Below are 26,470 nucleotides of genomic sequence, written 5' to 3' on the forward strand. Positions count from 1 at the left end.
AATGGTATAATGTAGTTTATTCGCCAAACTAAACAAAATATTTACGGGAATATCAGTTTTTTCACACGTTCTGAAATGTACGAACACTTTCTGCTCCTATTTTTGGTTATTTGTTTATAAACAGTTTATTTGTTGTTTAATTTATATAAAATTTTATACAGATGTGTGTTAGTATAATATTTATAATATATTATACTTCTATTGGCCTAATCATGATACTTTTAAGTTATGAGCAAAAAACCACTCGGGACGCAGGGGTACGAACACTTTCTGTCGTAACTGTGCATTCAAATCTTTCTTACTTTTCACTGGATGTTTGTGGATTTTGTGTGGACAGCCACGTAACAGCTTAAGCTATATTTCATGCAAACTGCTCCCACATTTAATATTATAGAATATTTTGTTTTGTTTCTAAATTTTCTGTGAGAGCACGTCCTCAGACTCTCGCACAATATGCACATGTTTTTAATCTGATAAACCCTTTTCAAACGTTTTGCACACGGAGCTGAACAAATGAATATTATCTTCATACTTGTATATGTATCAATCATAGTAAACAGATGGTATTAATATCTTTTTAGCATTTTGATGCCAATTCTATTTATTTTTTATCCTTTTAATCTACACTCCACTGTTTTAAAAGTATAAACTCCTATAGAGGTCTCTTGAACAAGAAAATCTAACACGTTTTAGTCTAACTTACTGTTAGAGAGAGTGAAATTTTAATACCATATTATTAACTAATACCAAAATTATAGATTTCATTTGTTTATTGATAATGTACTGAAACTGAGTGGCGTCCAACAAAGATAGCTCTAGAATAGCTGGCACACAAGGTTATTATAATTGTTTATTCAACTGTCTTGGAGTAGTTTGAATATTAAAAAACGGATTCACTTAAAAATCAAACAAATCACAATAAGGGCACAAAACTGTCAGAGTGAGATCGAGTGTGATAGGTTTACAAACCATTAATGGGGTCCCTAAACCTTTAATTTTGTGAAGATACTTCTTGGAATGTAACTAAAATTGTCAGAGGTGTGTTAAACATTTTTGGTTTATGGAATCCCATTGACTAAATTTTGTTACTTCTGCTTGAAATATCACAGAAAGGGTGAGAGGGGTATGACTGAACAATGAAATGATTGCACCAAACATGAAGCTTCCTCAAATTTCTACACAGCTTCATTTATAAAACCAGCAAAAGTTTCGGTTTTGTTCTCGTGAACAAATTCTGAAATGAGAACGCATCCATAATTTTGATTTCCCATTGTGATAAATATCCCTTCAGTACCATCACCAATTTGTTGTTCTTCAGTTGTTGAACAGAAGTTGCGAGATTACAGAGGCACCCTAAAAATAAACAAAACATAAATTTAAACAAAAGACTTAAAATTACCTTGTGACTTATGTTAATATAAATGATGGATTTCAAAATGTTAGTTTCTTTTAAGTTTTTAAAACAAATAACTTCAAAATTTGGATGCTAATTACATAACTTAAAAAATGTTTTTAACACTGTAGGACAATGAAAGTGGATCGCAAAATGTTTGCAGTCTTTGTTACTATAAGTAACAGTTAATTGTAAAATAATATGACATGCTGTTACATAAATTAATGATTTTTTCAACAATTTCAGGTTTTAAATATTGCAGAACAGTGAAAGTAGTTTTCTACAAAGATTCTGATTATTTAATGTTAAGTACAAAACTAAATAATGGGCTATCTGTGGCCTGCTTATCTGGGGTTTAAAACCCCAATTTTGATATGTTATAAAGCCCTCAGAATTCTTCTTGGACCATTAAATGGGGATGACATGTCTTTTAACATATAGGAGCCAACTGATAACCAAGTTGCACGTCAACTTCCAGAAAATTCAGGGCAATGTCCAAATATCCAGAATTGTAACTTTCTTTATGTCAACGCTCATACAAATGAAAGCAATTCCAACAATATACTTTCATCAAATATATAATAAATTAAGATATGTTTGATGTTGCCACCTCAGTCTTTGATATGAGATTTTCTAAAATTATCAAATCCATTTCACTTTCTTTTTATCGAAACGAGCGTCAGTTTGTAGTCAGTGTGCTCGAATTGTGAATGCCAGGATTTATGGTTCACGACCTGCTTTACCACAAATGTTTTCTGCAACTAAAGTGACAGTCAAATTAGATTAAATTCAATCAGACAGGAGTAGCTCCAGGGTGTACGAGTCCCCCGCTAGTACAGCAGTAAGTCCACAATCAAGGGTTTGATTCCCCTCAGTGGACTCGGCAGATAGCTTGATGTGGCTTTGCTATAAGAAAATACAACAACAGCCAGGGCGTATGAATATGTGCTGTTGACTACCTGACTTCCCTCTAGTCTGTCAGTTCAGTGATGGCTGTGTGAAGATAGCTCTTCCCCAAAAATTTAGAAACAAACGTATCACTCATTCTACAGTAGTGAAACCCACAAAAAACATAACTTCATGTTGTTTTAGTGTAAGCGAAAGTATCTGCAACTACAGTTTTTCTGTTGGGTGTGTGTTCAAAATGTTATGCAATTAATTCAAAACCCTTAACACATTAATTTTTCTCTAGTCCCTAATGGTTCAGCAGAAAATTTAAAAAAATGATAACCCTAAACCCCCAGAAATAAAAGAAAAAAGGGAGAGGGGGTCTTTTTATCAGCTTTTACATTTTCACAAGTTTCTGCAAATAAAAATAAATGTAGCCATAGCTAACATCCATAATATTAAGTCCACTTAAAAAAAACAGACACACTATAATAAGTTATGCAGAAAGTTAGCATGATGAAGCTTTCATCCTGAGACCACTGACACCACAAAAGAAATGTGATAACCACAAGAGAAGATTTGTGGAAGTTTTCCAGTTCTATTCCACGACAATTAAGTTATATACGATGAGTATAGCCGGATGGTTAAGGCATTCAACTCGTAATCTGAGGGTCCCGGGTTCGAATCCCTGTCACACCAAACATGCTCGGCCTTTTAGCCGTGGGAATATGACATTCAATCCCACTATTCGTTGGTAAAAGAGTAGCTCAAGAGTTGGTGGTGATGACTAGCTGCTTTCCCTCTAGTCTTACACTGCTAAATTAGAGGCAACTAGCACAGATAGCCTTCATGTAGCTTTGCGCAAAATTCAAAAGAAACAAAGAAGGAAAACTTACTTGAATATAAAAATCCAACACTGGAAACCTTCTTCAAGAAATGTCAAAAAACAATTGATCCACAGTGACGTAAAGCAACGCAAACTGACTCTCTTCTTAATTTAACCTGAAAATACAAACAAGTACCGACAGATGAAACAAACGCTACTGAGAGTTCCAATTCAAAACCATCATATTTGACTCAAGTATATTATAGCACTTTAAAACTCTGGTTAACTTGTATTTTCCTGATTTAATAATTAATTATTAAACACTTCAATGTAAGACACCCTGTAAAATGTTTGTCAGTGGGTAAGCACAAAGTTACACAATAGACTATCTGCGCTTTATCCACCCTAAGAAATCGAACCCCCAATTTTTAATTTCACAAGTCTGTAAATTTACCACTGAAACACTGGGGAACGATCCTGAAAGTGAAAAAAAACACCAAAGGTTAAAATAATGGTCATATGACCAGCATGTATTATACATGGTTGTTTATGTTGCTTTTTTATAGTATCATACACCAAGACTGTAGCCCCTTGTGACATGCCTGTCGAGTTACATACTAGAAATTGAGTTTCGATACTTGTGGTAGGCAGAGCACAGACATTCAACTGTGTAGCTTTGTGCTTACCTACTAATAAACAAATACTTAAAACCTTATAGCATGCTGAAGCGAAAACAAAATGACGGAATATGTAGAGCTTACAGATAGCAAATGTTATAAATGTTTGCATATTAAGACTCAAAAGGTTAGCCCTAGCATACAGAACATTTTGCTCTGTGTGTGTTAGGACTATGTTAATTACATTTATATAAGTTTAAATCAAATCACAAGTGGAGTGTCTTCACCTAAAGAAAAAAAACGCTCTTAATGGTTCTTGTCTTTCATTTACTCAATGAAAGCCAGACATAACGTTATTATGGCATATAACATCTATTAGATGAGAAACAGCAGAGTGACTTTAGACAGGAAAACTTACTGACGGCTAAGAAATACATAAATATGCTGCAGTGCTTAAGATATAGCGAATTATTAACACTGTATAGAAGATAAAAGATAAGGATGTAGCGTGCGCTTTACGACACCTGTTGAACACATCTTCACCTAGAAGTAGAGCATTGATGATGTTCGGTCCTCAAAACATATGAAAATGTGTTCATGTGACCGTCGTTTTAAAGAACACAGCCCACTTTTGAAAGAACAATGGGGAATAATTCTCTATATATGTCCACCAAATGTCATCAAAAATCGATCATTTTAGAGCAAAAACATTGTGAAAATCGGTTACTATATTAACAGATGATTTTGTCTTTCATAAGTTCGACTCCCAAAACTAACTGGCGTCATATTCCAAATGCATACCAACTTTTGTGCAAATCTTTTCAGCCGTTTTAGAGAAAACTTGCTGACAAACACACACACAATGGGGCAAAAGCATAACCTCCTTCACCTTCGGTGGCGGAGGTACTTATTTAAGAAAGCTTTTTAGTAGCGGAGAACAAGTAGAAAGTATCACGCAAGTTTCGAACACTCTTCAAACTCGTTAAGAACTAAAGTGAAGCATCAGAATAGTGGTAATAATTCTCCCCTCCTCTTTTGCTTCTTAAGCACGAAACTGTACAATGAACATGTATCTAAAAAACCTATATTTAATGTTATTAAATAACCTTACAAATTTAACATACAATTGAATCATTTAATAGCTATGCACATAAATATTGTTAAAACCGAAAATTCCGTTTTTTGTCAAAGAGAAAGAATCGTTTAATTTTCTGCTTAAATACTTGCAATTTTCTTGTGACGACCCATGACAGTTATTACAGTTCAAAGTTGTCGACTGAAACTCAAGACCTCAATTATTACAACCAATAATATACTAGATTATGTGCCACAAAATATTTATACGTACTTAAAATTACATTTCAGATTTCCATGGCAACACAGTTCACAAACTTTTCTTAAAACGCTGCATCTTTTTTTTTTTTTTTTAATTTCGCACAAAGCTACTCGAGGGCTATCTGTGCTAGCCGTCCCTAATTTAGCAGTGTAAGACTAGAGGGAAGGCAGCTAGTCATCACCACCCACCGCCAACTCTTGGGCTACTCTTTTACCAACGAATAGTAGGGTTGACCGTCACATTATAACGCCCCCACGACTGGGAGGGCGAGCATGTTTGGCGCGACGGGGATGCGAACCCGCGACCCTCAGATTACGAGTCGCACGCCTTAACACGCTTGGCCATGCCGGGCCTAAAGCATCTTTGATCAGACTATTACGTGTAATAAAACTTATGTACTCACAATATTCATCAAGTAAACACTTAAGGATAAAGCGTATTATACGGATCGGGCGTGGCACAGTGATGATTTGCGTTTCGGTCTGCGGATCTCATGGTCCAAGATTCGGGCCGCGACATGTCGTTGAACATACGTCACACTTCCAACTGTGTGTGTGAAAGGTTATAACTGTGAAAGTCAATTTCGCTATTTGGTTAAAATAAAGTTGGAAATAGCTATAACTTAGCCATGGTGAGTTTCTGACCTACACATTTAGACCATGTATCTCATGAGGTCCCAATCAGGTTTGAAAGCACCAACACCACACGTAACAGGTAAACACAGTAAATTTATGTTCGTAAATACTTCAAGCCTCTTCATTTCCATTAGTTTCCTCATGTCCCTACCCTCCAGACACGCCCAAACTTCCCTCCCGATTTGTCGCCATTGTTCATGTTTTGTAATCGATAAATACAAAGGTAAGGCATTTGTAACCGGGCTCCCGTGGTCACTTGAAGTTGCTGCATTATATATTGTACGTTTTCCTCCCAACCCATGTTATTTTTGGTCAGAAAGCCTTAAAACATCTCCTTCCAAGCAGGTAGAATGATAAACGGTTATAAGATAGAAGTTTAAACACGAGGGAAAGAGGACACATAAAAAACGACGACGGCTTAAGTTATAATACTTCTGTTCAAAGCAGACGTACAATGTCAGCGAAGACATGCATGTTAATTAAGAGCAGACACCAAAATCGACCTGGTATGTGAGGCGCCACATATATAAAACAAAATCACCGTTTTTAAATGCGAAAAGCGAAACTGATTAATTACCTGAAAGAAGAAGCAAAAATTGGAATTTTAACATTAAAAAATCAAAAATCAAGAAGTGTGAAACAAGATTCACCAAATTCGGAAGTTAAAACGCGTATGAATACTTGAATAATGGTGTCTGTGATGGTGACAAATAGCAGACAAAATCGATGCCGAAAATGTTTATCACAAGTAAACGTACCCGTCCCCAGTGACGGGAAAAGTTGAAGTTAACTGTCAATTTAAATTATTTTCATGGGCTTTAAAAACGTTAATAGTGTTGCACTTTTGGATTCACTTTGGCTCTGAGCTATTTATACCGACCAATGCAAGATGTAATTGTTGAATACTTTTAGTCATGCTGAGTACTGCTCAACAATAACACGTGGTAAATCTATATTTGTATTAAGTTACGTTACATTTTGAACTGCGAATGACAGCGTGATTAGTTTTTAACAGTTTAGTGTAGAATATTCTGCTAGCGAACTAAAATTTGGCATCAACATTACTCCTACCTGTTCTCTCTTCATTTCAAAAGTGAATGTTGAACTTTGCCAGCTGTTCAAACGAGAGACAAACGAACGTTCGGACAGACACCACGGTTCTCAGTATATACAAAATTCGAAATACTTAATGAGTTGATAAAAATAACAGAATATCTGCGATGAAACACGATTTTAATCACTTTTTAAGCCAAAAAATGTTCACTGTTTTGCACAACTTCTTTCTGTTCCCCTGGGATATCTTATGCACACAGTGTGCTACGTGGTCAGTTAAAGGCTGATATGGTTCGGAGAGCGCTGTCATGATTCTCAACTGCGGACCACAGGGAAGATCACCAGTCGGCAGCATCTGAAGTCTAAAGTGGCTACTCAGACAGCGAGACTCACTGCTACTCTTATAACGTTGAAGCTGAGAAGCTTGTTTGTTTGCCCCACGGGAACCAAAGAACTTCGGATACACTACCAATGAAATGCTATTCTACACATCTTTAATTAAAAATTTATAATGGCATAATTAAGTGAAATGTATGAATAAAACGTGTATTTTGAAACATACTTTCAATAAACCGTTTCGAAAAATATACACGGGGAAAGAATTTCCCAGTAAACGAAAATGATTGAAAATGGTGTTTGTAATCTTCCAATTTTTAAAAACAAAATTATGGTAGTTGTTCGTCTTCTTTAAAAATTAACATTTAATTTCAATAATGATACGCATTTATTTGTATTAATTAAGGGCCATTTTTTATTTACAAAATGACGCATCCGTTTTCAGTGCTTTTATAGAAGGTTCTGTTCACACCACCACTGAGCCTCCCTCTCCCGCGGTAAGTCTACGGGTTTACAATGCTAAATTCAGGGATTCGATTCCCCTTAGTGGGTTTAGCAGATAGTCCGATGTAGCTTTGCTGTAAGAAATACAAAGACCACTATTGATCCACTTAAATCACAATCGCACCTTTACACTAAAGTCAAAAATTATTCACAATATCTACGTCTCTATGAGAGTAAATGATAGAAAAACGCTAACTTATTTGAGAAGCGCTCTCCCTGGCTTCGTTGAACTGTAAGCCGTTTTTAGTAATGCATATTGATGCTAAATTTCAATTAGGCTACGGTTTAGAGAAAACATTTTTTTCAAAAAAACTTGATATAACTTTGTGTCATGTCTTGTTGATACCAATATATTCGTAATGTCTTTTGATGGTTGTTTTTTTTTTTTTTTGTTCCAAATGACATGTAGCCAATGTTCCCTCTAAGCTGAGCGGACCCAAAACAACCAATCAAGTGCCACGCACTTCATTATTCCAGTCGCGCAGATTCTCAGTAACGGTGAGGAGTCTCAATATGTTGACGGACTTAATGACCCCTGGCAGGCCATAGGCTTAAGGCCCAAATATTCAACTGGTAGCATTGCAAAGTGGCTTAATGATCCAATAATAGGGTTGATGGTCTAAAAATAACACTACCGCACCCAAAAAAATGGTAGAGCGCACAACCGCACATGGACGAATTCATTCTGTACACGAGCTGAAAAAACAGAGGGAATATTGGTTGTAACTTGAAAAATAAAACAATAATTGGCTCCATATTACCAAACGTGCAAGGACAGCACACTTTTGAGAAAAAACTATCACTAACTGATGAATTAAGAAAAACAAAATTATCTCTAAATAATTAATTATCAGAGGGACAGACATAAACAATAAAGTAACTTTACTATCTCTAACTTGGCGTCCACCTGCGTAATGCGATGAACCAATAACAAATCGAATATCTGACAGAAATGTTAACATTTATTGTTTTCTGCTATCTCAAAAGGAGGGCAGGGCGATCAATAAATATGCTGTCGTTGTTGAAAAAACACACACACTTAATTAACTGTGCAAACTATGGCAATACTTTGGATATAAGTTCTAAAGCGTTGCTGTTAAAAGACGCCTCTGTTTTCATCGGTAGATACTGCATTTATTCCTATTTCTCCAATAACAGTTTAGTTTGGTTTGTCTTGAATTTCGCGCAAAACTACTCCAGGGCTATCTGCGCTAGCTGTCTTTAATTTAACATTGGCAGACAAGGAGGAGGGCAGCTAGTCCTCATCACCCAAGGTAAAAAAGCTACTCTATTACCAACAATTAGTGAAATTGACCGTAACTTTATAACGCCTCCACAGCTGAAATAGAGAGAATGAATGGTGGGACGGGAATTCGAACCTGCGACCCTCAGATACAGTACAAATATAGTACATTAGCCATCTTGTGGCTCAGCGGTTAGACTGCGAAATTATTACGCTAAAAACAGATTTTGATACCATTGTGTAGCAACTTACTGCAAAAAAACATAAATACCAACAATAATATACTGCATCTAAAGGCGCCCACTTACCTTAGTGCTGCCCTCTAGTATTATATATTATTTTGAGTGGCGAAAAACCGACACAAATTTAGGAGAAAAAAAACGTCAGAGCCGAACAACGGATTGGAGGCGACATACAACATAACAATAATATGATAATGAAATATAAAAAAAGAAGCTGCTTCTTCTGACTGCAAAAATCTACTCATAAGTAAAATCTATACAATATCTCACCAGGAACATAAACATAGAAAAAAAGGAGACGGTGGTGTCTATTGATGCTGCCAACCTTTTGATTCATGCTCGAATAAAGCAAATCATATCAACTGAAAGTGAAGAAACGATGCTTAAAGTGGAGAAACAAGAGTAATAGGAAGGACAAGTGTCCTGAGATGTCAACATCAGACTAGATAAGAAGAATGCAAGGAGTATGATATTGATTCTGGTGAAGATGGAAACGCTGAAACCTCCAAAACCATTACTGTTATATACAGCTGTATCTTTTTAAATACTTCATAAATTTCAAGTCGGAAAAAAAAAGATTCTGAACAGTAGAGTCAAGTAATTTATTTCTACAAATCAGAGCATTCTGGGTCATAACACTTCAAAATTTGATGCGATGCCTAGACAGGTCAATTTATAGTGAATATTTTGAAAGTATAAAAGAATATTTGATCTACCCTATCATCAGAAATGACTATTACAATTATATCCTTATCATTAAATAAATGTTAACTCTCGAGAGACTCGTCACGATTATGTGTATCTAAGCATCATGATTTGCATGTGCATGTAACTTGTGATATTCACAAGTAGGATGGTGATGGTGGGGAATCCCGCAATTATCTCCATCTTTTCCAGGTTTTGGGAATGTTCCTTTTTACCTATATTTTATCCCTTTTTAAAATTCCCTAACTTGTTCTGATATCAGAAGGTATAAAGTTAGGTATACGTTATTTGTTAAAGTTTCAGTAAAAACGAAAAACACCTTTTCCTTTAAACGTCTAAATAAATCAGGAATTAATCTACATTGGACACTTTATTAGGAACACCAGCTGTTTAACCCAAATAGCGAATCATGTAGCTGCAATTCAATATATAAAGCATGCAGCCATGATCAAGAGGTTCAGTTGTTCGACCAAACGTTAGAATCGGGAAGATGCGTGATCTAAGCGATTTTGACCTTGGGATGACTGTAAGTACCAGACAGGATTGTTCCAGAATCTCAGAAACCGCTTACCTTCTGAGATTTTCACGCACTACAGTCTCTAGAGTTTACAGAGAATGGTGCGAAAAAAATAAAAAACATCCAGTGAGCGGCAGTTCTGTGGACAAAAACACCTCGTTAATGAGAGAAGTTTGAAGAGAATGGCCAGACTCGTTCTAGCTGACAGGAATACTCATATAACCACTCTTCACATCTCTGAGAGCACAACGCGTCGAACCTTGAAGAGGATGGGCTACAGCAGAAGACCACATTGGGTTCCACTCCCGTTAGCTATGAAGAGGGAGACCAGGATACAGAGGGCACGAGATCACCAAAACTGGAAAACTGAAGATTGGAAAAACTTTACCTGGTCTGACTAACCTCTATTTCTGCTGCGACATGCAGATGGTGTGATCAGAATTTGGTGTAAACAGCATAAATCCATTCTGCTTTGTGTCAACAGTGTAGGCTAATAGTGCAGAGATGCAAACTATTTCAAATGACTGAGCGTAATGATTGTACACAGAGCCCTTTATCATTTGCAGCTATTAGGCCTGACCAATGTCTCTAAGCTGTTTATTATTATATTATTATTATAACTATTATTATTTATGACTGCTATAGATTGCTCATTTATGACTGTTTTGTGTATTTAATAAATAACTGAAAAATTATTTTGAAATTATGTCTTTTATTTAGTTCAGAGTAACAAACATACTGGTAAAACAACATTGAACATGCACAAACTCATAAATGTCGTTATCTGCATCGTTTTTGTCTTCGCCTCAGCCTTTTGTTGGTGAGATGCCGATTTTGTATGTCTGGAACAATCGTTTATCCCGCCATGCGCCACAGAAAAATCGATACGACAAACTGCACAAAACGCATGACTGTCACTGATTTTTGATGCAATAACCGGATATTTTGCACTATACTCTTTCCTAAATTTTTGATTCACAGTTTTAGTCCTTTTAGATTTGCCAGAAACAAGGTGAACGTGGCCTCTTTTTTTCCATCTTGTGAACGATCGTATTGGTGTTTCTATGCCGCTTAGAAAACGAGAAATACCCATCTATGCGAGCGCTGATTGGCTGACAAGCACTGATGACGTAACTATGGATTCCCCCACGTACCCAGTATGGAGAAGCACCGCACTCAAACTATTGGTAGACGTCAGAGATACAAATATTTATTATTATTTCAAGCACAAATATGATTATCGCAAGCAGTCATTTGGACTACGTCTTTCATTTATTATCAAAATTTATTTCTATCTCACTATAAATTTTCTTTTCACCCCTTTCAAGCCCTGGAGGAACAATTTATCACTTTATTGTATAAGACTATATAATATATAATAATTTGGGAGTTGCAACAAGTCGTAATATTTGTCTGTATGAGCGTATAGTCGTAATGTATACACCAAAATCGTAATGATTATGCTCAAGTCGTAATGGTTGGCATCTCTGGTGGTGTAATGGTGTGGGGAATGTTTTCTTGGCACGCATTAGGTCCCTTAATCTCAATTGAGCTTCATTTGAATACCACAGCGCATCTAAGTATTGTTGCTGACCATGTGTATCCCTTTATGTCTACAATCTATCCGTTTTCCAATAGCTACTTCCAGCAAGATAATACACCATGTCACAAAGCACGCACCATCTCAAGGTGGTTCCATGACATAAGAGTGACTTAAGAGTACTACTCCAATGGCCTGCACAGTTCCCAAGTATTCTATCCAGTAGAGGACTTTTGGGATAAGGTGGAACGGGAATATCGCAGCATGAATATGTGACCAACAAATCTGCAGGAACTGCATGATGCTATCAAGTAAACATAAACTGTTCTGGAAGCAAAAGAGGTTCTCATCCAGTGCTAGATAGGTGTACCTAATAAAATGGACACAGCGTAGAAACATTTGTAGATTCTAAATATTTTTACCTTTTATTGAAATTACTTATCGAATTTTATCAGGTATTCCTGGATGTTTTGTCCTTCAATTTTCTTATGTTATATTTGTGCATTAAATGAGTATTAATGTGAGAACCCCAAGGGTTATGCTGACAGACATTAATCCTTTCACGTGGAGGAGACCTAGCTCGCAGGAGGTAGAAATGAGCTTTTAGCAATAGATTTTTGCTTGTCCATTGATCCACATTTTTAAACTTTTTACACAATGTGGTAATCTGTTTCATGCAGTCTCATTTCCCGTGAATGTCGATGAAGACTTCCTACGGCTGCCTGTCTTCGCTCGACTAGTATATAAAGGAGGTTGATATGTTACCAGTAACGTTGCAACGGACTTAGATATACGGGTTTCTCTTGTGGGGCTGTCAGATTCCTCATTTAGTTTTGCTCCTGCATGATAAGGAATATACATTCAAGTGATGGTCTCTTACTACGCAGTTTTAACCTTTCTTCCACCACGTATTATGAAAATAAGCCAATGTTAAGACCCTAGTCAATTTCGGTGTACTTCAATGTCAAGTGTTTTCCATTAGTATCTCTGTAAACTTGTAGATTCACCATAATATAATTTTAAACTGTTGACTCACTACAATATAATTAGAAGAAAAAACGTGATGGCAGGTATTTAATAAAGTCACAGTTACCCTTTAGAACAACGCATTTAATTAAACAATGATATTTTTCTTAAGAAAATCAAAATGGAAATAACTGACAGGAAGAACTTTCAATGAAACACGTACACAATAACTGGCAGGAATAAGACATTTTAATTGTACAGTATACACTGGCATTAACGAACGATAATAAATGTAGTCACTATCAGTTACTTGCTGGAAACACAGGCATTTCATCATGTCGTAATTACTTCAGTCGTCCAAGTACCATGTTTCAAGTAGTCATTCACCACTAGCACATAAATCTTTCTTACCCTACCGTCATCTTGTTTTATGCCATGCCTGCTGGCATTCTTGTCTGATTAACTGGATTTAAGCAGAAGCTACACAATGGGTTATCTGTGCTCTGCCTACCATGTATATCGAAACTCGGTTTCTAGCAGTGTGAATCCCGAGACATACCGCTGTGCCACTGGAGGGCATTCTCGTCCTATATAATGCCTGAACAGTGTTACACGGTGATAACGTTTTGTATAGCTAAATGCATTTAGATATCTCACACTCCAACTGATAACTAATATCCGTTCTCTCCCTGTTCCACACATGTGACACACTTTCAAGACATACTCTTAACATATTTTGAGCCACTCCTAAAATAAACAGAATGACAATTTTTTGGTACTAGTTTTGGTTTTTAATTTTTTACATTTTACGTAAAGCTAATTGAGCGCTATTCACCACTAGTTGCCACTAAGTTAGCAGTGATAGGATAAAGAAAAAAAAGCTACTCAGTTACTGGGATACTCTAACTAACGAAAACGTGATTGATCACATGGCTGAAGGGTGTGAGCATCTTCGGTGACAGGAATCGAACTCGTGATTCTCAACTTACAAGTCAAGCGCCTTAACCACCAAGCTTGTACACTGTTGATAATTCAAGTAAAGAACAACACAAAACAAACTTCTGTAAGATAATACGAGAGGTAAACCAAATAACACTCTCCAATTAGAAATTCTAGTCGACAGCAGTTAAATACGAAAAGAGTAATACTGAAATCCTAATCTTACCACATGTTCACTGAAATCTCTTGTTTGGAAAATGGAATTTTTGATATGATGGTCTTCAAACCAAATATGCTAATGTGTATCCCACACGTTAAACATTTCGAGGAGACACCAGATCTGTAAATGTAAGAAAGTCGAGTGTTAAAGTTCTAATAAATTCACAGAAAATTACAACTTCCACAATAAGATTTGTGCTAAACTTAAATACCAAAATCGCTAACTTGCCCCTCCCCCCAAAGGTCCTTTAAAAAAGATTAACAACAGAAATGAAGTTTTTGAGATTATGTAACAAAACGACCATAAAACCGTTTTACATGTAAAAGGTGTACACATAGACCAAACACATGTACTACAAATTAGAATTTTGGTTTGTGGGTGTTTCATTCCCAACTACAGCACATTGTAGTAATTGCCCAATTCCCACAAAAATATTTCAAACTGTATTTCTAAATACCTTCACTGGGGATTTCATAAATGACATGTTCGCAAGAATTCAGTAAAAAAAAATTGTCTCTTATTATTTGTGGTTTCCAGTTAGGAAGGTATATCCGGGTTTTACACTTCAACATGAAATATTACTATAGGTAACTAAAAAAAAAATAAATTAAATTACAAGTTGTTACGCAAATGGTCGTTTTTTAAGTAAATAATTAACAGAAGAAAAAAAGATTTGAGTCGGTCCGATTATCCGTTGACATAGTAAAACGAACAACTCGACAAACATTTCTTTATACATATTTCAGAAATATGTAGTTATTACCACTACTATTTAAATATACCATTTCTTTTCCTCTTAAAAGCATTCAAAATAATTAGCTTAACTAACAAAAAATACGAGTACTTTAGATATTAACGGTATTAAACAGATCAAAATTTTAGCTAGTAGTTTAAATTACTTGTAAACGAACAATTCATTTCTCAATTATTCATTTATAATTTTATTATAAACTTCAAAACTTAAGTATTCTAGGTCTGAAATGTTTAGAACTTATCACAAACAGTATATTTTAAAGTAAATAACGAGCCCATCATATCCAACATTACACAAAGTTTAATAACTCAGTTAATATAACGTAGCTAGTTAATTAAGCAGTTTCTACAAAATATAGTCAAGTGGTTTACATCGCGGAAGACTTCTACAACAGTCTCTTATTTTCTAATCAAATCATTGCTATTGAGTCTCTTTACTTTACCGATAAAGTATTTTCTCTTCTTTTTGTTATCTTATTAAGATCATATGGAAAGATTCAGTATAGGGGCAAACTTTTTTTTTTTTTAAAGTTGAAATGCAATAATACGTGGTTAAGCTTCATACCACACATATTAAAGCCGTACAACTGGTATTTTACCGTTAAAAATCTCTCGTTTTTTTCAAAGTAAGCGGATGGTGGAAGACTTCACTTTTGGCGTTCCCAAATCTAACTTGTTATCCACAGTACAGTAATATCTTGCAATGTAAAATGGCTAACAAACTGCTTTAACTCATTACTATATATTTACATATACATATAATTTAGTAACAGTAAACTTTGTGTAATCTCCTCAGTTCTCAAGAAGCAAGGCCAAGTCCATTATTGTTACAAGTTCTTTCTGAATATTAGTTCAACTGTAAAACTTTCATCATTTTGGGTTATATTTACTAACGGATTTAGTATGCTAATGCTGTCTTTCGTATGTCTAGTTCATTGATTTTGTTTGTTTGTTTATAAGCTGTTATATTTACATTATTTTTCTCGTGAAATATAAGACGAACTTACTGTTTAAACTGACATATTAAACGATTGCACTTACCTCCCTTCTTGAGCTCATCAATTCAGCAAACCTTAGAAATTAATTTAATGATTATTTCTTATATGTATATAACATATATAAAGTAGCACAAATCCGTGAAATACTGAACCTTTTTCTGTTACACTCCCACCATTCTTCCATTCATCTGCTCCCTGCAGTATGCTTAAATGTTATAACTCGGAAACAAATAAACCACTTGGTTTGCTGACAATTCCACTGACAATGTTTGGGTGAAAATCTACTATCAAAATGTCTTTTTTCACACTATTGTATGAATACTGTGTCAACAAATTGCAAGTCAATTAATACAATGCAGTCCACTTCTTTTTAACATCACTTTCTTTGTACAACATTTTTTACTAATTCTTTTACTGTCTTGTTCACTTATATGACTTAACTCTTTTTACGCCTCCAATATTATCAACACCTTGCTTTCATTTTGAAACTTTATAATGTTTGAATGCAATGTTCAAGTTCAAAGCATTTCTTTTTAAAGTACAAAGCCATTTGCGATGTACCCAATGTATGAATCATACCTCGAATTTTGGATGTTTTTTGAATTTCGCGCAAAGCTACTCGAGGGCTATCTGCGCTAGCCGTCCATAACTTAGCAGTGTAAGACTAGAGGGAAGGCAACTAGTCATCACCACCCACCACCATCTCTTGGACTACTTTTTTATCAACGAATAGTGGGATTGATCGCCACATGTTATAACGCCCCACGGCTGAAAGGGCGAGCATGTTTGGCGCTACGGGGATGCGAAACCGCGACCCTCAGATTACGAGTCGCACGCCTTAACACGCTTGGCCACGCCGGGCCTCGAATTTTGGAGTTACAAGCTCCATAGCCTACCACCAACTCCTGAAAGGACTATTAATTTTTTTTCTCTAAAGACTGAAATGATATATTAGCTTATGAAACGTTTATAATATGTAGAATAAGAAAAGTATCACAAAAAATTTGAATCATTATACAGTACTTGTTGTAAGGTAGTTTATAAAAGTAGCCAGTGATTAGAAATTGTACAGACACTAAACCATACTAAATATTTTACCTACTTTTGCTTCTTTTAGAGCAAAGTCACAATAGGCTATTTGCTCTGTTCATTGCAGGGAATCGAAGTTCCAATTTTAGCATTTATGTCCATAAACTTACAGCTGTCACATTAGGAGACTACTACTATCCACAGAAATCAATAGCACACAACTTATGTAAATTTTCTCAGTCATGTAAAATATACATTTTTAACAATATATTTAACGTGTACTTTTAAAACCATATTTCACAACAAATAGACCCAGTACACGTTTTAGGGGCAACTGTTATGTTGTTTACATTTGGACTGTTCAGACATTTCAAATAATTATAGAGCTTTGTTTTCCTAATATCTCAATACATGCTGTATACAATGAATATTTTGTGATAAAAGTAATGTTACTAAATTTCAAATAAAACGTTGTATTTATAAGAACTCGTACTACTGATGTAATTAAAATATGATGAACTTCTAAAATGACATGTTTTTATCTCCTTTCAATTTATTATGAGACATTAAAAACCGTCAATTGTTTTGTCTTAATCTCTATTTAATTGCTTGATATAAACAACAGCTTCGTTTTTCAAATATTCACGGTGTACAGTAAACACAAAATGGAAAGTAGAAAAAGGATGACCAATTGGTTTTATTCAGATGCAAGATTGTGCAGATTTCAAAGTATTCCTCCAATGATAATAGTCAAAATTCTCAGTCTTTACCAAATAAATTATTTTTCTTCTTCTCATTATTACTTACAACTGCAAACATTTTACTTTGGTTCTCGAGTACGAAGTAAATTTTATTTCTTTCAGTTATCAGTTGGAACTTGAATGAACAAAATCATTTCTGATGATTAATATTTTCCACTGATCAGTTCATTATTTCTTTAACATTCAGCCAAGAACGAAGGTACAGCTATTAGTTAAATTAGACGTGATAAAATAATATTGAATGAAATAAGAAATTTTAAGTAGTTTTACAAAATCCAACAACTGAGAATATATTCATGATAAAACACTGTAATCTTGAAGAAAATAAAGTTGATTTGGAACTTATTTCCTCATGGATACCTGTTTGTTTGTCCAACCAGATTTCTAATGCAATTAAAAAAACAATTATGTGAAGTACGATGCCCCAAATTTCTTTTTGGCCAATAAAATATAACATTTTCTTATATTAAACATTATTGTTCTAATAAGTATTTTCAAGAAATAAGTATTCTTGAAAAATGTCTAAGAAATGTTACCGTAATTAGTAGCTTCAAAATTAAAAAAAAAATTAAAAAGTGCATTTTTTATCAGATTAATTAGCAACAAAACATTTGTTTTCCCTTCAAATAGCACAAAGAATTTCAAATGATTGCTCCAATTATTTTTATTTAACAACTGGTTTTACTTAAATATGATGAAACATTTTTAAAACTACTTGGATCAAATAAACAATACAAGTGTTGCTGTTTTATTTTTCAACACCTGAATTTATAAGGATTTCTAAGTTACTTTTAAAGAAACTAAGTTACACGAGTGCTTCTGTATGCAATAAAAATACTATATTTCATTTTGCACTGAAATGTTTTATTTTAAATGAAACTTTTCCTCACGTAACGTGTTTGTTTTTTTATCGCAAAGCCACCAAGGGCCATCTAATGAGCCCACCGAGAAGAAATTAATCTCATTTTAGTGTTGTAATTCCGTAGACTTACCGCTGTACTAGCAGAGGGCTCTCATGTAACGATCAAGGTAATCAGACATAAGGAAACTAATTAGAGCCTCTCACATTTTTGATTTTACCAGTTTGCTTATATACAAACCATGGCAGAACATCGAGTTAGCTAACTCACAAACAGAATTAATCAATACTGTACAAACTTCTATAGGTCAACATTTTAGTAAAACCTCTATTTTGTGACAAACTATAAAAATTATATATCTAAAGTACATTAAAATAGGAAATTTGATTCATTAATTAATGTATCTTATTTCATTTTTAACCTTGTTTAATATATTTGTTTTGTATGTTTTCTGCTTCCACTACCTCAGCAATGCTTAAGAAAGTCATATCGTTATATAACTAAATACTATTAGACATCAATTTAAATTTGTTTCATCTAAATTTAAAAGGAAACATTTTGAACTACATACTATGAAGTTATACTTTATCTTTACCTCTACGAACTTAGTAACCTTGTATTCAATGTTGATTTATTGTATGTACCATAGACGAATATCTTAAAACAGTTTTTCTTCTATGCGTGTAAATTCTGCAATTCATGTTTAATTTTTTCACCATATACACAGTGAATTTAAAAAGCATACAAATAAAACCCTATTCTTAATAAATAATTCTTCTTCTAATACGAAAATTATTTTACCTAAATTATCTTCTCACAATTAATAACATGCCTTTCAACCTATAATAAACTTGTTCAATAAACACTTACTGGTAATTCATTACCAATATTAATGATGTTGCCATGAAAAATTTCACTCTTTGAAATTTCCCTTTTATTATAGTCCATAATTTATTATACTAATAATTAAACTGAATCTAATTTCAAGAAATACACCCATGAACTACCACTTCTTTTACTCTTTTCTAGATTGTAACTGTGAAGTTCTTTTTTAAGGGTTTAAAAAAGTCTTAACTAATTTATACCAATACACTTCATTAGTAATCACATTAACACTAAAGTATCTTCTAACAATAAAAAAAAAAATCACAACATATAAACTTGTATTTTCACCACTGTTAAATTTCAAAATACCTATTGTTTGTTTCCTTGGATCCTGGTAACTTTTTCTTTTTCACTCAGATTCGATAAAGGTATTTCACAATTTTCAAAGTTTTTTCTTTTTTATTTTTGAGATAGGTTTTAAATGAGATATGTTATATCATGCTTTTCAAAAACTTGCACATTTTCCTTTTCTGATATCACAGAAAGTGGTATAGACATGATGTAAGAAGTATTCCAGGCACTTACTTTTTATCTTAAACACTGCCTTTATTGTTCTGTATAATTTTTTATAAAAAATTCTAAAAGTATTCAGTATAACCTTGACGTTTCTGATATATTTGTTAAAAGCATTCACTTAGATGTGAGAATTCCATTGGGTGCATGTGATAAATCCTAATTAACCACCTTGATAACTGGAAAATCTCTATTTGGATGTTTATAATGAATAACATGTTGGACATTATAATAAATTAAAAGGATTACTTCTGTTTTAACATAAAACTGGTTACTAGAAATAAGGATTTTAAAAGGCAACAGAACAAAAAATAAACTCCTGTTTCAGTGTTTATCATGAATTTGAGTTAAGCATTCTGATAGATGTGGAAAATTCTTAGCAAAATGTTTCTGATGGAATAATGTTCAGTATCTGGAATGAAATAAGTCCCAGTTATGATAGCAATAAGATTCTATAGAAAATTAACCTAACCAGAAACCTAAACAATTTGAATCAGCATTATACTGTTTGGTTTCAAGTTTGTAATCATAAATGATGAAAAAATAAACCTTTTCAAATTGATTAAAATCTTATGTACCAAGCCAATCATTTATCCACTTGGGTATTACTTTTACAATGTAATTACTTCTTTACTTCAAGATTTAAAAAAAGAAAAAAGGAGTAAACACAATACCTGGGTCTTTTATTATAAACATGTTTCTAATTTTTCTTCTGTAAGTGCAACACTTTTCTCCATAAATGCATTTTATGTTTACATAAGGTACTGCCTTAATTTCATTCTTACTTTTAAGATAAAGTATTATATGTACAGCAAAATGTTATATATTTTTATTACTTTTCTATCTCTTGGTTTCACATTTTAAACACAGAATCTTTTGAGCATGAATCATTAAGCTAGTATTTTCTTCACAGATTTCAAACTGTTGTTTGGAACTGAAGTTAAGAACAATTCAATTTTTACTTATTTTAATAATCTTAATTTCCATAGTGAGGTTTAAGTTTATATAACAATTCTATTTAATAACCAAGATAAAAAACCACTATGCATCTTTAGTATAGTTTCTCAGGATTAATGTATTTTTGTTTACCAAAAAAGTGACTAATTCACATTTTTTGATGTCAAACTTTCCAGTAGCAATGGTACAAGTTTTATTTTCTTTAACTTTAAATTTTGTAGTTTGTAAGATTTTGTTTTGAAAACCTGCATTACAGAAAATCAAACATAAAATGTAAAATGCTAATAAGAATGTCTTATCTATTTTTAAAAATACTGATGGAATATATATATATAAACTCCAGTACTTCTCTTGAAATCCACAATTCCCGACTTTCATTCATGCTACCTATAAAATCTTGCACTTGAATATAATTAAGTTTAGAACTTCAGAACTTTCTGTTGTTTTTTGAACAAATACCTGTTAGCTTTTCAAAGTTATAGATAAGATACAGGCTTTAACTTAATGGTGAATATTTGCAATCTAAAAAGATTCTCTGTACGATACTGTGCTCAAAACAAGCTACAATCATCTTTCTAAAAGAAATAAACAAGCCAACTTTTTTAATTTTGTATATTTACTCTTTTTTTTTTATATAGAAATAACTTTTTTGAACAGAAATTGAAAGAAATAAACACCAACTGTCTTGCAACAGTACCCTAGGGCTCAAATTCCATAAAAATTTAAGGGAAAAAGGCTCAATTCTCACAATCTTTAACTCGCCATTTTCCTCAAGAAAAAAAATTACTTGATAACACTTGTTTATTATTTATGTTGAAATTAAGGTCTTGGCAGGTATAAAGAATGATATTTATTCCAGCACTATGCAGTGACAGTTAAGAATATTAATTACTGTACGAACAAGTTAATAACTTTAAAAAATTGTTCAAAGTTCTTGTTGTCTTATGGCCACAGTGTTAAAAATAATTACTTATATATATTTATAGACATTTGGAAATAGAATAAGACTCAATAGTTAAGTACTGACAATGCTGAGGGGTTTAGCACTATACTGAGTAGGTTTTCAGTAGCACTTCATTTTAATTAGAATATTACGCAAATAATTAGTTTACTTGCATTTTGTCACATACTGGGAAAATGTACCTTTCATTTTACATTAAGAATCATTTGAATTCAAATTATCTCAATCATTATCCTTTGTATATCAGTTAAAATAATTCAAACACAATGAAAACTTTCATCAGTTGGTGTTAAAACATTTAATTACGAATTACCAATGCCTGTGTGCATTTACTTTAGTCAATGAACATACAAGTTTTGACAAAACAAATTTTACAATGTAAAATTGATTTCAAAAAAACACAATGCATCATTTCAGTTCCACAATTACATTACTCAAAACTGAATTTTTCTGTAATGAATACAAATTATTTTCCTACTGCTTATATTTTGATAGTTATTAAAAACATGCTCAAAAAACAAATTCCCAACTTGCCTTAAAGCTGTTAAAAAGGACGACTGTGAAGACATTAAACTACTGTTTTCTTATCTATTTAAAAATTCATAATTGACAGTACACTAGAGACATTTTTAAAAGCAGCTACTTCAAAAAAATTCTTTTTTGTTACTTAGATAAGAAAATTATTCTAATGCCAAGTAAATACTGCTCAAAATGGCAAGTTACACAAGAACAATAAGGAGAAACATGAACACAACACAATGTCACTATATGACAGTCACCAGCTCAATAATTAAAAGATGGGTGCCCATAACCTGGTGCTACTTTAGTAACTATATCTTGGATCATAAGAAGAGTTGGTACTAGTAAGTGTTGTAGTCGTACTGCTGATAACTACTGGCCTTGGAAACACCTGGAACGGCAGTAGAACATATTTTAACATAAAAAAAGCCCTACTTCTTCATAGTGCTAAAAAATTTATAATCCTTAGATTACAAAAAAAAGGGCATAGAATATTTAAATCAACATAGATTATAATCTAAGTCTGGATAAAATCACACGTACTTTAGCCTTGAGATAACACCACGAACTTTCTTTCTGAAGTTGTGAACTGTGTTGTTATAGTAACTAATCACTTTAGGAAATAGTTCTACTTTAACAAATGTTTCAAGTACTTCATGCAACCCGATCTTTCAAATTTATCTTCTAGCAAAGTCACCTATCAGTGATGAGAAATGCATATTTACACAATCTATTATTGGCTAGTTTATTTTATGCATTAAGGAGACAGAAGCAGTAGAACTAGCAAGTTCATGAATTTAGTTTCTTTTTTCTTACAAACTGATCTTTTACCAAAATTGGTTACTGTAACTATCAGTCCACTTCAATATTCTTACCTTGTAAAACCACCTTAATGTTGACCTATAAACAGGTAGAAAATACCAAAAATTGCTTATAGATTTTTTTTTCAAATGAATACTTAGTTCTGGTTCTTTCCGAGATATTTTACTTACTATCTAACAAACATTAAGAATGACTGTAGCAAGCTAATTACCAGACTATCATCACACAAGTCACGACTAAAATGTATTTTAATTCATACTACAAATAAAGATTAGTTCTGAATATCAATTTAAGTCACAGAAAGATCAGTATTTACATTAAAAATTCAATGCTTTAATATTAAGGTTTACAGCAATACAGGTCTATTTATTATAGAATTTAATAAATGTTTAAAACACAACGTAATAGTATTGATGACTTTATGATTAATTCCATCAGCAGACATCACATTCAGTTTAACTTATAATTCAATAAAATTGAAAAGGCATGTGCACTGGCAATTTCAAATATATATTTTATAAAAATATATATAATAATTTTATAATTTGTATCTTAAGTTTGCTTTATACTAGGAAGACTACATTACAAATCCTTTAAAGAGCTTTGAAAATTCAATTTTAAAGTTTGTTGTTTCTTACTACACATTAATCTAAATTGTATTATAAAAATATTGCAAAGATGATGCACTCTTTGTCACAATTATTCCTTACTCTGCTTGATTCCCTTTCCTGTAAAGGTGTTAATATGATTAATGCTTGCAAAATAGTTTAGTATGGTATTATTCCAAATTATTCCATTTACTGCACATTGTTAAATATAACATCCTTACCAATAAAGCAGAGAAAATACTGCATTTCTTGTAACTTTTAACTAATTTGTCTTTCTTTTCGTAAGCCACGCAATTATAATGATTAACTTTATGTTAGTAATTAGAGTTACTTTCACACACAGTGTGACACGTTAGGAACGTTCAACTTTAAAGTATTAACACATACTAGGCTTGTCACAAACTACAAAAGCAACAAGACTGGGCTCATTTTAATCTTGCTGAATGAACAGTCTTGTTCAAAATATAAACTCCAAAATGTGCTAAAAGCTATAACAATAATGTCTCTTTATCCTAAAATCATGGATGCACTAGAATTCACTCTCAACCACTGCTCCTTTGACCTATAAAACTCACAACATAATAAGCTAATTTATAGTCTTGTACTCTTCTCACATAGTAGGTGACATAATATTTAGACCCACAGTAACCTATGATACCATTTTGTCCCAGCAGTTCAGGAAAGACAAATGTCATAGTTTCCTTTCTTACATTAGGAACAGTGCCCTCCACATTCATAACCATAAATGAGCAACAAAAGTTGACAATGTTCTTCCCTTACCCACATACTGAAGCTGTACAAAAACACTTCTTTAACAGACATTATTAACTCTCACAATATTACTTCCTTCATCCAAGGTTTACACTATAGGATGGACAGAATGACAGCATACTTAAGCAATGTTAATCTTACCTGAATTGTTCCAGTAATGATCTTCTCCACCTGGCATACCTACAGGAAGAACAAAATCACAACTTTTCAATATTCACCAAGTATCACAAACAGATTAACAGCATCCAAAGCAAATTATAATAACATAATTCCTAAAGCCACATCCTTATGCTATAATTTTCACAAAGCACAGGATTAGATATCTCAGTGCTGCCAGAAAAATGGTGAGGAAATATTACTGCATGTCCTCAATTATAAAGCATATCTTTAGCTGAACAACTAAACAGACAGAAGAATATTTTATACAGCATTGTAAGACTGTTCACTTGGAATTATTTTTCTTTAAAATTGTGTAATAAATTAAACATTCACACCACATGCTGAATGACAAGGAATACAAATGCAGCTGCTTAATGACTTTCTCAATGAACATCACTAATGTAGCTTAGTTACATATATTCAAAATATATTTAACAAAACTAATCTTAAAATTGTGAATTTTGTACAATAACAAAATTCTTAAGAATAACTAAATGGTTCACATATTTGTGGCACCATTTAGTAGAAGAAAATACATTTTAAGTCATGGGTGAGAAATACACAGAACATTTTAACGTTAAACACCTTTAAACACTCATGTTTATCTAATGAGCATTGATGTAAATGAGAATCTGCATTTCATTTACAGAGGAGATTGAAAAAAACAATTTGATGAATGAGAATTTAAGATTAACTTCCTAGAAAATAATAATAAAGCATTTACTTAACGACATAAAAACATGAATTAACAAACAGAAAACTTGAAAAATTTCTTCCATGGTAAGAAGATTGAACATAATGTCTTAAAACTGAACTAATTATACCATGCATGTACGTATATATTCTGATGTTATTGGGTACATTGTTTTTGATTAAATTAGATTAAAAAGAAAGATAAGAAAAAAGGCTGACTTAAGTGTACAATTTTATACACTAAAAATTAACAATATTTCAGAAGCTAGTCTAGTTTAAAAACTAATTTTAACCAAAACGACAATCCTACACAAATGTCAAAAAAAAAGAAATTGAAAATTCCTTATAGCATTAGTGATGAAGTTTACTATACAGTCATGTGAAAAAGTTAGGACACCCTATGAAAGCCTGTGTATTTTTGTAACATTTTTGGATATATAGATATTTAATCTCAATTTTAACAATACTGAGAGATTATAAGAATATAACTAAACAATTAAAACTGAAGAAAAGACTAAGATCTTCTGTAAATGTAATTCTACAAAAATGCATATTCTAACTGAGGAAAAAGTTAGGACACCCCCACATTTATTTCCACTTAAAATGGCTCAACTCACACACAGGTGTATCATACCAGGTGCACATGATTAGAAGATCGTTACTCAGCATTTTGAATGAGGCTTGCCCTATTTAAACTTCAGACATGTAGTTTGGTGTGCTCCTGACTGTTGAAGCGAGAGTGAGCACCATGTTGAGAGCAAAAGAGCTGTCTGAGGCCTTCAAAAGAAAATTGTAGCAACTTACGAGTCTGGTGAGGGATTTAAAAATATCCCAAAAGATTTTGAAATCAGCCATTCTACTGTCCAAAAAATAGTCAACAAGTGGAGGGCTTTCAAAACAACTGCCAACATGCCCAGATCTGGTCATCCAACCAAGTTCACCCCAAGAGCAGATCACAAGATGCTAAAAGAGATCTCCAAACACCCTAACATGTCATCACAGGACCTACAGCAGGCTCTGACTACTGTTGATGTGAAAGTGCATGCCTCTACAATCAGAAAGAGACTGCACAAGTTTAACTTGCATGGGAGGTATGCAAGGAGGAAACCTTTGCTCTCTAAGAGAAACATCAATGCCAGACTGAAGTTTGCCAGAGAGAATGTAGACAAAGACCAGGACTTCTGGAATAATGTTCTTTGAACAGATGAGTCCAAAATTGAA

The 26,470-nt window shown here is 33.2% G+C and overlaps 1 protein-coding gene across 3 annotated transcripts in view; it reads right to left on the bottom strand.

Moving 5' to 3' along the window:
* Positions 1 to 756: 756 nt before the first annotated feature.
* LOC143256673 (uncharacterized) overlaps positions 757 to 26,470 on the bottom strand; it is a 55,486-nt gene continuing 29,772 nt past the window's right edge. For 2 of the 3 annotated variants that reach the window (XM_076514182.1, XM_076514183.1), the window contains 2 exons: positions 24,539 to 24,577; positions 21,952 to 22,587 (listed from right to left, as the gene is read on the bottom strand). In XM_076514182.1, the coding sequence (XP_076370297.1) occupies positions 22,538 to 22,587; positions 24,539 to 24,577 (89 nt within the window). In that variant the 3' untranslated portion in view covers positions 21,952 to 22,537. Of the gene's footprint in view, positions 1,354 to 3,177; positions 3,284 to 13,966; positions 14,081 to 21,951; positions 22,588 to 24,538; positions 24,578 to 26,470 lie in introns of those variants that run through there. The other variant, XR_013031433.1, reaches the window with a different exon arrangement.

The sequence above is a fragment of the Tachypleus tridentatus genome, chromosome 7 (assembly GCF_004210375.1).
Source record: "Tachypleus tridentatus isolate NWPU-2018 chromosome 7, ASM421037v1, whole genome shotgun sequence".
Classification (NCBI taxonomy): domain Eukaryota; kingdom Metazoa; phylum Arthropoda; class Merostomata; order Xiphosura; family Limulidae; genus Tachypleus; species Tachypleus tridentatus.